Below are 12,417 nucleotides of genomic sequence, written 5' to 3' on the forward strand. Positions count from 1 at the left end.
CTTCCTGTCTCTCTCCTGTCTCTCCTGTCTCTCACCTGTCTCTCCTGTCTCTCTCCTGTCTCACCTGTCTCTCACCTGTCTCTTGCCTGTCAGTCTCACCTCCTCCTCCCTTTCCTACTCCAGCACCTTCATTCTCATTCTCTACAGCAAACATTAAAAAATTTAAATTTATAATTATGTAAATATCTATCATATTGCTTATAACGTCCCTAATGTAACTGCTTAGCTTAAATCACTAATTCATCACGGGACCTTACCTCCCTCTCTCATCTTGTTTTACTGCTTCCCTGTCTCTGCTTCCTGTGAGGAATTTCCTGATATCCATCTACAAACCAATGCAGTCATTTTCAGTTAGTAGCTTATAAATCATGTGGTTTCACTGGGAAAATAATAAAATTAACAGGTAAGAAACGTTACCAGAACTAAAAATGCGTCGCGGCCGCACAGTGTCCCATCCAACTCAGCTGAGAGCAGCGCGTTAATTTACCTGCAGTTCATGCAGTGACATGCGCTGACGTGGGGGCGCTAATTCATCCTCAATTTGGAGTTACCAACACACTTGCTACGCATTTGAGTAGAAATATGCGTCTCCTCCCGTTGGAATTATCTAAATTGATGCATTAAAAAATGTAATACTGTTGCAAATATTCATGAGATTTATACTGGGGCACGTGCCCCAGTAAATGGGGTCTGGCGACGCAGATGGCAGGTTACTTGGACTCGCAATGCATCATGGGATCCATGAGGCTACGGAGGACACAGCGGATCCGTCCTTCAAGACGGACAAAAAGAAGGCTGCATAACGAGGAGGCGTTCACATCTGATGTTAGTTTGATTATAGAGTTTATTGATGACTCTGCTCTGTTGTCTGTTTGTAGGAAGAGCAGACGCTGTATTCTTTATCAGGAGGTGTAGTGACACCTGACAGCCAGCTGGAGGAGTTCACGTCTCCTGCAGACACCACTGAAGATGATCTGCTTCCTATGAAGCCGTGGGGGAGGAGCCAATCACTGCCCGCGTATGCCGACCTTATAATGGTGAGCCACGGTGTAAGGGGGGGGGGGGTTACACCGTTATAAGGCACATTTCCTAAATCTGGGCAAAGTGCAGCTAATAGAGGACGATGTAACCTGAAGGGGGTCCGGAGCTGCTATATCTCCTGTCCAGCCTGTCATTTCAGAGGTTCAGTAGAACCTCAGATCAGCCACCTTTGGAGAAAAATGTGACTTAAACAATCCTGAGTAGCAGAGTGCTTCACTGTGCATAAAAACTACTACCTATTAACAAGCATGACAGAACTTTATACATGCCTGTTTTCCATTCATATGTCACTTTGCTTCATTTTGTCGTGTATTTTTTGAACCGTCTCCTACTTTCTATTTCTCTCATTGACTCAATAAGGGGGCTGGAGATTTATCCTTCTGCAATAACCTGGCAGGTACAAGAGAGGACGACGAAAGTGGGAGCAGCTCTACAAAGGTGGGACGCTAACCTCGAAGCACAAATTCAAACTTTCCAATCTGTCCAATCATGGAGCAGGACGCCTCAAACCGCCTGATTGATAGAAATAAAAGCTTTTAAAGGAAAAGTCCGGTCAGTAGTCAGCCACTAATGAGGTAAATCAGTAAAAGAATTATTATTTTCATCACGATCACTGAGTCTGGGAGCGGCCATTTTTGCCCAAATACAGTAGCCCCTCCCTCCTGCCATCTTCCAGCAGTGACGTCACGGTGCGGTAAGCCTAGCGCCATTCTCCCCGCTTTCCAAGCTAAATCAATGGGAACTACTAGACACATCTGCAATCAACAACAATTATTGAAGATTTCCAGAGGACTTCACCATTGAAATTCACCAGAGCTATAGTGAAACTGACAATGCCCACGTGCATGGCAGCTGGATGCTGGAATACATCGGGGAAAAGTGAAAAAAAAGAGTTATTCCACCTTTCTGATTCCTGATCCTCCACGGACGGGTTGGTCGTTGGATCGCCAACTTGAAGAGGGAGGATTTGCCATCGAACTTCTGGCCAGAGAAAAAACCCGTAATATGTAGCCAACATTTGGAAGAAGAATGTTTTCAAGATGACTTGGATAATAGCGCGTTGTGACAAACACCAGATACAGCACTGGGACTTGATCAACAGCCGATACCGCACCGTGACGTCACTAACCAGAAGGTGGCAGTAGTGTTCTTTGACAAACATGGATGCCTCCAGTAAAGCACATTCACATGAAAATTACTCTGAATTAAAAACACTGATCATTTATTGAACAGGATGGAATCATTTCAGATTTTAAGAACTTTCAGAAGTTTGAATTCTGAATATGAGCGACTTTTCTTTAAATGTGACATTTCATGAATATACTGTATTATTTTTTATAACACTCCAATAATGAGACTTCATTCTAACAATGCCTCTGGGTATTTGTCAACAGGAAATAGATCGATCAGACATTGAAGAGGATCAAGAGAATGGCAGAGATGACCAGCGGCAGGACGATTCTGCTCCGAGTCCGACCCCCCTGAGTCAGCTGGACTTCTACCAAGTCAACCTGTTCACTTATGGCCAGACTGATAGTACGTGTCTCCCTCACAGCTCTGATCCAAACTTTAGATTTTAGGGACGTCCAAAAAGGTTAAAAACAATCCACTGGACTTTGTTTCCAAGCATGCTTGGTGTGAGGGATTGCTGAAAAGTCAATATCTCCTGTCTCTACCAGCTCATCCAGGAGGAGAGAACCAATCAGCTGGTTCACGCAGAGAAAAAAAGCAGAAGTGCTGCTTTTCTGATTCACACCGGATACTGCAAACATAATAGCAGACTGCGAACATCACTAGACAGAAATATAAAGATAGATATATGTTTCCAGAAGCTAAAGATGATGCAATTCTATTCAGTGTATTTCAATAGCTCCAATTAGCATCATGTCATCTCAGGTCACTTTATAGATCCAGATCAACCAGATCATCCAGTCAGATTGATACAAAGTTTTCTATCTAAGGAAAACCAGCTGATTGCATCGACTCATTGACTCTTCAGCAATCCCTCACACTAAGCATGCTTGTAGCGACAGTGGAGAGGAAAAACTCCCTTTGAACAGGAAGAAACCTCCAGCAGAACCAGGCTCAGTGTGAGCGGCCATCTGCTGAGGCCCACTGGGGTTCAAGGAGACAGAAGCAGACATAGAAAAAGAAGCATAGATACAAAAGGCAACTGTCAACCAGCTCCACAGGCGGCCCCGTCCAGGAAACACACAGCCAGGCAGACGAGCTCCGAGCCAGCTCCCATGTCAGAGGATGAAGAGAGCACATCCAGTTAGTCACAGTCAGAGAAACAGGACCACACTGGAAAACAGGCCAAGCTCCAACATCTAGAAACAAAGGTGTTGATGGCAGCAGCACAGCTGATATTTCTCTCCAGGATGGAGTCACAGCCAAACAGGAACAGACCAGATGAAGCTACTATGAGGAAAAGCAGAGAGAGCAGAACGTTAGAGATTGAACTAACAGATTCTGCAGAGTGGGAGAATAGAGATAGAATGAATGAAGATAGAATGCATTTTTTATCCGATTTCTCTCCCGACTTGCAGACGATCTCTTCAATGAAGATCTGTTTCCTAAAACGGACTCATCTGGTAAGGATCCATCCTTAGAACAGAACGGTCGTTCTGGAACATTCTGGAAATACAATGAAACTAGATTCAATAGAGACATAAAACTCAACAAAATATATACCTTTCTACACCACAGCATCTATAGGAGGATGAGGAGAGGATGTTTGTTGGGAAACAACCTAGAGCTGCATGTGATAGATACTGATCATCTTCATCAAGGGTGATCAATTCCAGTTCCTGAGGGCCAGTATCCTGCAACTATTTGCTGTTTTCTTCTAAATAAACCTTCATAATGTTTATGTTTTACATGACTATGAGACACGGCAGCAGTTTTTCTAATCTCACTCAGAACTGAGGAAGGGTTTCCAGTTACCGATGGCATCTGTCAGAGGAAAGCTCTGTGTTTCCACCTTGAAGCTTTCTCCCGTCGGTTCGTTTTCCAGTAAAGAGATCATTCAGGACAATCTCATTAAACAACACTTCATAATGTACAACCAGGAGACGTGACAACAGATTCTGATAGATATTATAATCTAACTCAGATCAGAGAAGTTGCTCAGAGTTACAGATGGCAGCTGCTCACCAACCGGGCTCCCGTCTCATGAAGCAGCCCTGACAAACAAGCAGAGAAGCATTTTATACTTTAGTCTGCCACATCATCACATCATCATCAAACACCTGAGCAGATGAGAAGACATCCATGGTTCAACAGAATATTACACTTTGTTCTCAGCTGAAGGATGCCGCCTCATTCCATTCCCCAATCTTTACCACATACAGGATGAAGATTATAAGTCTATATCCGGACAGAGGAACTGGCCTGATTAGATTAACTACTGGGGAAAACATCAGTTCTGATATATATTAAGGTGTAATAAACTCACGCATCATCAATGATAATTATCCTAACTCAGCGGCAGCGCTCATATTACGTTCACACCAAACCTGATTTCAGCATCAAAATAGCGTCTGCTGCTTCATTTTTTATGCTTGACCACATTAAGGTCAGACATAGACTCAAGTTTATTAATCCATGGGAGTACTCCTTCAGGGAAATTCTGGTTCCAGTAGCTTATATACAGAACAAAGAGTTAAAGCAAGATGCCATTAAGGATAAAGATACAACGGACAATATAAAAGAGTGTATATAGTACAAAAGTGCATAAGAAGAGTTATAAAGTCCAGTAAAGTGAGTCCAGATGCTTCTGCTGCTCCTGTGTTCGACGCCAGAGAGCAGCTTTGCTATATTAGCTGTGATCAGCGGGTAGAAAGTAGTTAGAATCTATGTTGAAGTGAGAAAGTCCTCCTGAAAACATGGTCTGTGCAGTCAGTTCATCCAGATTACCATCCTGCCTTCAAAGATTATTTCTCTGTGGGAGCCGCTCAGACCCCCACATACCGGCGCTGCGCTGTCACTGGGAATCCCCAGCAGCAGCTGCCTCAGGCCCGCTCGCCTCTCCAGGGTTTTCCCCTCCTGTTGGTGGCGGCTGGAAGTAGATGTTAGCGTTTTTCAGGTCTGCGCTACAAACTGCAGGCAGCAGGATAATAAAAGCCAACATATTCTGCCGGCAGGTTTCTACGTTTGAAGTTAATTTAGGCGTTAATAAACTGTTTCAGAGGAGTGATCATAGAGCTCTGCATCAGCAGTGCTGCGTCTGACTCCCTGCCAGCTCCCAGATCAGCTTCTCTCATTGGTTGATGTGGCGCCTCCTCTTCTCATGAGGCCCCTGCTGCTCAAAACGCACTACAGGAACTTTAGCTGCACCTTGATGCTTGATGATCAACCATTGACTTCACATGTAAACCAACTGCCTCTGCTGCTTGCAGTCTGATTGATGCTAAAGGTTTCAGACGATTTTATATACTCTAATAATCCCAGAGGGAAGTTACTTCTCTGCATTTAACCCATCCCCTTGGGGATGCAAGCAGGGTCTTGCTCAGGGACCCAGAGTGGCAGTCTGTGGGAGCTGGAGATTGAACTCACAACCTCAGGATTCAAAGCCCTATGCCCTAACCGCTAGGCCGCCAGTCCCCTAAATGTGTCTATGCCAGAGATGGGAAATGTGGAGTCAACAAGTCATTTCCATGTCATGTATTTGTTCTACCCACCCAGTGAAGCAGGTGAGTCCAATCTTCACCGTGAATCAACCTGTGCAGATTGGACTCACTCGGTTAATTAGCTGGGTAGATTAAATACGTGACATGGAGATGACTTGTTGACTCCACATGTCCCATCTCTGGTCCACTCTGATAGGAAAAATCCTCTCTCTTGCTTTTTCAGATGGATTTGCTTCAGACCCGTTCAAAGGCAGTGATCCTTTTGCGAAGGACGTTTTCTTTCCCTGCGCTAATGGGGAAGCGGAAAACGCCTGCGATGAGGCAGACACCAGCTTGTCATGTGCTGAAAACAAAGCTTCAACTGGAACCCAGTGCTTTGAGTCTGAATTTCCAGATGAAGACAGTGACATAGAAATCAGCTACAGCAGAGAAGACCTGGACGCCATCGCTGTGGGAGACGATTCCAGTGGTTTTAAACCCATCCAGAGCTCATCAGAGGAGCTCATGCCAGAGCCGGTGAAGGACAGGAGGTGTCCAGGTCAGTGTTCTGTAGAATCCGACCCAAGTGGGTACGAACTGGACCTCTGTCCCGTCTCTTCACCCTCTAAGATGGATGAACACCAACATGGACCTGGAGCTGAGGAGGCTTCAGTTGAAGACGCAGCAGATCAAGGTACCAGAAGAAGGCTTCAGCTTCTCATTTTCAAACTTCTTCAAACAAAACCCAATATGTTTGGAAATGTTTGTTAAACAGCTTCTGATTGAAGGAAAACTGAACCATTCTGCTGTAGATAAAAATGAAACGATTAACCAAACTAACATAATTAACCTTATTGTGTCTTAATATTATCAATAATTATTTTGCAAATGAGAAAAATATAAACGTAAAATAACAAAAAAAAACAACAATGTTTTAAAACTTTTGGAGCAGGGCACCGCCATGTTGCAGAACCTCAAACGGGGAGGTCACAGGGTTGGTCAATGCTTTAAGTCGGGCGTACACTCTACGACTTATTGCCCTTTTTCGGGCCGATTCTCCAGTCGTGCGAGAATTCTTTGATCTTGTGAACTTCCAGCCTGATGGTGCGTGGTGTAGTGAACAGGGGGTAACGAGGGGCGACCAGCCTCTAACGACCACCCCCCCATTAGGAATCTTAAAGTCAGGAGAAAATCAAATGAGTTTGAAATCCAGTCGGCCGTCGTAAGGTGGCCGTGGGCAAATCGCTCAGTGGGCAAACAAGGATTCTTCTTTTTCTTCCTCTCACATGTAAACCCAGCATCATGGCGGGGGGGCAATGAGTGAAATGGAGTTCTTTCTGTCAAACTGTCAGACCGTAGTAGCCACGTTAGCTCAGCCATGTCTTTGTCCAAATACGTCGTCTCCTTTTCTTTTTAGGGCTTTCAGCACTAAATCGCCCAAATATCCAAGGCAGCGCGTTTCACTCTAGTGAGCTTCATGTTCCTCTGCTACTGGTTTGGCTTCCAGATAGACGAGTCCCAGTAGCTCCATCTCACTGCGGAGCTGAGTCCCACCTGGTTTTTAGACATACAGTGAGAGCAGGTAGATCGCATCAGAGCGTCGGGTCGCACAGTGTGAGAACAAACATCAGGAGATGAGAACTTTTAAACCCTGCGGTTTCATCGTACAGTTTGAGCTGTAGCTACGTAGAATGATTGAAAAAATCGTACAGTGTATGCCCGACTTTAGCTAGCAGTAGAATACACTGGATATAGCGGTGATAGATCACAACCATAAAACATTTTAAACATTTGCTTTGAATTGGACAGCCGGCTACAGTCTGAAGCTGCTTCAAGTGTTCTTAGACTTACAGACTTCTGTTAGAAGACCTGTTAGCTGAGGTGTTTAGCATAACTGTTAGCTGGACTGTTTAACATATGTTTTTTTCAGCTTTTATTGTCATTCCACTGTCACAAGTACAGAGCAACGATATGAACTCTCTGCTTTGTCTTGCTCAGAGAGCCACAGTGGCAGTCTGTGGGAGTGGGACTTGAACTCAGAACCTCTGACCTGTCAGCAGAGAAGTTAGCGGAGCCGTTAGCAGACCGATTCCCTGAGCTGGTAGCAGTTCTGTTTGTGGACCCGGTTAGCAGAGCTGTTAGCAAAACTATGAGTGTTCCATCATGCAGTCATTGGTATTAAGACTGCTAGGCCTCAAAATAAAGAAGGCCTTATTGCTTTTTTCGCTCAGTTTCTATAAAGACCAGACTAATCTAAATATTCCCTCAGAACATTCATTCTTATCTCTCCTACCTTCAAGGTTGCATAAAAATCTTGATTAGATTCATAAACGTTTAATAAACATTCCATAGTAATTTTGTTCCTTTTTCTGCTAGGTTCAAGCTGTGCTTCAGCTCATCATCGTCATCATCATCATCATCACAGTGACCGCACGATGCCAGAACCAGAATGGATAAGTGACAAAAAGCAACCTGTTCCTCATGATCTGACTTCCATGTTGGTAACAGAAGAGATTAAAATCGATGCAGAGGAAGCCAGAAATGCAGAGTCGCCCCTCAATACACTGGACCCTTTAAAGCAAGTTATACTTCAATCTGATTCTGAGCAGAATGATTTAGATTTGAGCTACAGCTCAGCCTGTCCTGCTTCCTTTGATCCTTATGGGTTTAAACTCAGCCCAGAAAACTCCAGCCATACCCTGGTAGACCCTGATGAAGCTGAGCTGAGCCCAGAACAGGCAGAAAATGCTACCATCTTCGATGATGAACCCACATCTCCTCCGCCATATGAGCTAACTTTTGATCCCTATGGGTTTGACATCACCGCCTGTCAAATTGTACGTGACTCAGACCCTTATGGCTTTAAACTCAGCCCCGATGAGGAGAACCAGGTGGATTTAGACCTTTGTGATGATCATAACCTGGAGGAAATGGTTCTCACTACCCATGAAAACGACGAGGGGTTGGAAAACTTTAACTATGCAAACCAGGAAGTACTGAAACCTCAGACATATGAAAACCAAGAAGTTCTTGAAGAGTATGACTACACCCTCGAAGAAGTCCCTAATTATGAAAGTTTTGGAAACCAAGAGGTGTTGGAGCCATCTTTGAACAATGAGCTGCTCACCTCTGAACAAAAGGAACTCACAGATTACAGCTCTTATGAAAACCTAGAGGTGGTGGAGACCTGTCCCATTAACAACAAGGAGGTGCTACCAGAACCTCTGAGCTATAACAACCAAGAGTGGGTGGAACCAAATAATTCTGGCAGTAACGAACTGCAAGAATTTTCATATCCTGAAAACCAGGAAGTTTTGGATTTAGATAATTATGGAAATCAAGAGCTTCTGGGATTTCATGAAACGGAAAAGAAAACAACGCTCATCTCAGATGTCCATCTTGACGAACCACAGGATCTTGGCGTCACTGAAAATCAGAAATTTGACAATCTATGTAGCCATGACAACCAAGAGACACTAGACATGTTTAGTCATGAAAGTGCAGCCGGAGTGAAAAGATATCAAGGCATCGTTGAAACAGACCTAAATCGCAGTTTGTCCAGTAACAGCTCAGACAGCGAGCTAGCATCCAACAATGTACAAAGGCCGGAACCCTGCAACACAAATGTGAGTTCTGTCAACAGTATAATCGCTGCTTCAACGTATGCGCTTCAGCAGGCCATCAGCAGCAGGTCCACCATGCAGGACTCCAGGCCATCAGAATCCCCAAACACTCAGATGCTCTTTGGAGCTGATCTGGGAGCCGTGTTTGAAGCTGGAGGATACGTAGCATGTCCGGATGTAGCCGATGACCTGGAGCCTCTGAACAGGTGTCAAGAAACGCCCCCGCCAAGATCCGCACCGGATCTGGTACAACCGAGAAGACCAGTTAGGCCACCTAGACCATCTCTTAAGGTCAGTTTGAAGTCTTAAAGTTGTGATTTCATGTTGTTGGTATTTTCTTAACAAACCTGTTTCTTGCATTTTCACCAACTGAGTTTAAAAATGTTGATGTTCACCAAATTTAGACAAACCACCAGACCACAGACTGCTTTAGTTGAGAATTCATCTGACTCACTGAGTCTCATACTTTTCCTCTCAGTTATCACTCGACTTATCAGAATTTTGTTTATTTGCTCTTTTTACTGTTATCATTGTTTTAAAATATCATTTAAAATCCTAGTCCACAAGCATCCTCAGTCACATTTTCCCTAAATTTCCATGTTATGATATATCTTCACATTATTTATTGGCTGCATATCAAAGATATTTTCAATTTAAACATAGGTAGGAAATAATACAATATAACCTACAATTATTTCAGTGTTATCATTGTTCCAGGTCATCAAATCTATTCAGTCTGTCCAATAGGCTGCCTGTAGTGTCTTTAAATGTCCAGCAGATGTCAGTATTCCATGAGACAGAATCAATGCAGCATCAATTCATTTTGGCTTCAAGGCGCCTCATTAACCATCACTACTAACAGGCTTTGCAGCATTAGAAGGCAGCTAAGGCAGTGAGGAGAAATTTAGACCTCGCCGCGCAGCGCTACTTTAGGACCATGATGGAGAACCACTGCCATAGAAAATATTAAGGCTCACCCCAGTTTTTAAAGAAAGAAAGTAAGTAGGGCATAAAATAAGGTGAAATTACAAGTTGTAATTAGTTTCACCTTATTTATGCCCTACTTACTTTCTTTCTAGTTTAATAGTTTTTACCTATGAGTTATTGATTTCCTGTAAGAGTTTAAAGTTTTGTTTCTTTTACCATTCACCATTAAAATTAATTATTATTACTTATATATAGTGTAAAATATAGTACAGTGTAAGTACCGGTATGTGTAGTGTAAAGTTTAAACGCGCCTTTCTGCTTTCTAATTTTAACCAGTTTCTCTCTGTTGCTGAGGTGATTTCTTAGAAACTCGCCTTTGTTCTACAGCTTAAGAACTGAAAACCTGTTCCACTGCACACCAACCCACTGGTGTCATCCATCCATCCATCCATCCATCATCCATCCATCCATCCAGAGAGAGCCCTCCATTAATTCCCTTGGTTCTCAAGTGGAAAACACCTTTTCTCCCCAGTAGAAACTGTTACCTCTATAATAACTTTTAGTCTAAATTTATTTGAGCCATGCCGACTGAAGATTTCTCACTGTTTCAAAAACATCAGTAGGTAATCACCTGCTGACCCTGGAAACATTAAGTCAGAAGTCCTCCGTCCTCTATCTATTAGGGTTGAGGCCAGGAATTAATCCCAGTTTGATCAGACACTTCCGTCATAACTGCTCCCAGAAGGAATCAGTTTAGGAGATCCTGTTTGTGACGCCAAATTGTAGTGGAAGAAAGTATTCAATTATTTACCCTAGTTATATAAACGGAGGTTAATGGATTTCTCTCAGTCGGCACTTTATTTTTATCTTTGAAAAGAGAGAACAGTTTATCATACGGCCCTTATTGCACGGTAATCAGCCCTGTTCTGATCTGGGCAGCGTTCGTTCCCCCATTAATGGAAAGTAGTCAGAGTCTAAACTATTTACAGACACTTTGTTTAAACAGTAAAATGTTATAAATAAACCTGAGAAAGAATCTGGCTTGTTTTGGGAAGAAGCTATGTCTGTTCTATAAACATCCTCACACAGCAGAATTGTGTGGCCCTGCAGGTGAAACAGGCTGAGTGAAAAGTTTATAGTGAGTAAGTAGGATAAATTAATATATGAAATAAGAGACACTAAATGTTCCGACCACAGATGACATGATGTGAATTGGAGCTGTAGAAAAGGCAGCAGCGTTCAGGATCAGCTGCTGTCTGATCCGCTCTCTATGCAGAGCTTTGGAGACGCCGCTGCAGGGATCAATTCTGCTAAAGATGAACGAAGTAGGAAGGTCCTGCTGAGACATTTATCCTTTAACCCTGGACATGTTGATAGAAGGCCCACTTGGTTCTATAGCATATAAATGCTTTTCTTTAGCACTACAGTTGGTTTCTATTTAGGAGAGCCTCTAAATGAAAGATAACTTTGATGCAGCTAAACGGCTGCAGATGAGGAAAGGATCAAAAGTTAGAGCTAAGAAATGAGCAACGAGACAGCTGTCAGTCAGTCTGCATCCACCAGAGGGCGCATGACTTACGTCTCCATGAAGCCCTGCATGTTGGAGAGAATAGTCAGAGTTCTTAAGGATTATTAAATGACCTTAAAATCCACACAGCCATCATCAAGAGTCTCCCTTTCCCTCCAGGAATTTGGACCCTCTGCATTCTCTGTGCTAGGCTAACTGCATAGAGCTAACAGCACCTTATTCTCTATAGGGCTCGGTATTAGCTGTTATATGATCAGCAGAAGCTTGTCTGCAGTGCAGAGCTATGAAAGCGTCTCTTGCTTCTGTTTGTTCGCTCGTTTTTGCAGCCTGCTGTGGCCGTGTAGGGTAGACACCGAGTTTTAAAGGATTTACTGTCTCTGTTTCAGAACAAAGAGAAGGCCACCTCTGGGGGAATCGACCTGAAGTGAGCTCTGCTGCGTCTGCTTCATCTTCTACCAAAGCCAAAAAAAACCAGGAAAGAAGATTGGAGAAATGAGGAAAAGATGGTTTAAAGTTCATTAATAAGAAGACGTTGGATGGTGGAGAGGAGGAGGACATTATGGAGGAGTTACACAAGTCGATGCATCCCAGTTAATTACTGCTGATCTGGATTTACTCAGCTTTAGTCAGATAAACAGATAAAGGGAAATGTAAAAAGCAACCAGAATCGCTGGATTAGATATGCAGA

General features: G+C 43.4%; 1 protein-coding gene across 1 annotated transcript; it reads left to right on the plus strand.

Moving 5' to 3' along the window:
- The first annotated feature begins 702 nt into the window (after window positions 1-702).
- On the plus strand, window positions 703-12,194 carry LOC119778227. Its single transcript, XM_038277378.1, has 8 exons — window positions 703-825; window positions 879-1,037; window positions 1,402-1,479; window positions 2,436-2,577; window positions 3,591-3,635; window positions 5,896-6,345; window positions 8,028-9,565; window positions 12,116-12,194. The coding sequence occupies exons 1-8, from the start codon at window positions 703-705 to the stop codon at window positions 12,155-12,157; spliced, it is 2,577 nt and encodes an 858-aa protein (XP_038133306.1). The 3' UTR covers window positions 12,158-12,194.
- Window positions 12,195-12,417: the final 223 nt, after the last annotated feature.

The sequence above is a fragment of the Cyprinodon tularosa genome, unplaced genomic scaffold (assembly GCF_016077235.1).
Source record: "Cyprinodon tularosa strain WSP-4 unplaced genomic scaffold, ASM1607723v1 ctg1303, whole genome shotgun sequence".
In the NCBI taxonomy this organism is placed as follows: domain Eukaryota; kingdom Metazoa; phylum Chordata; class Actinopteri; order Cyprinodontiformes; family Cyprinodontidae; genus Cyprinodon; species Cyprinodon tularosa.

Excerpts from the sequence above, each read along its gene's own strand:
- LOC119778227 (XM_038277378.1), top strand. The coding sequence starts at position 703 with ATGGCAGGTTACTTGGACTCGCAATGCATCATGGGATCCATGAGGCTA. Across the intron at positions 1,038-1,401 it reads CGTATGCCGACCTTATAATG|GGGGCTGGAGATTTATCCTT; the intron begins GTGAGCCACGGT and ends TGACTCAATAAG. Across the intron at positions 1,480-2,435 it reads GTGGGAGCAGCTCTACAAAG|GAAATAGATCGATCAGACAT; the intron begins GTGGGACGCTAA and ends ATTTGTCAACAG.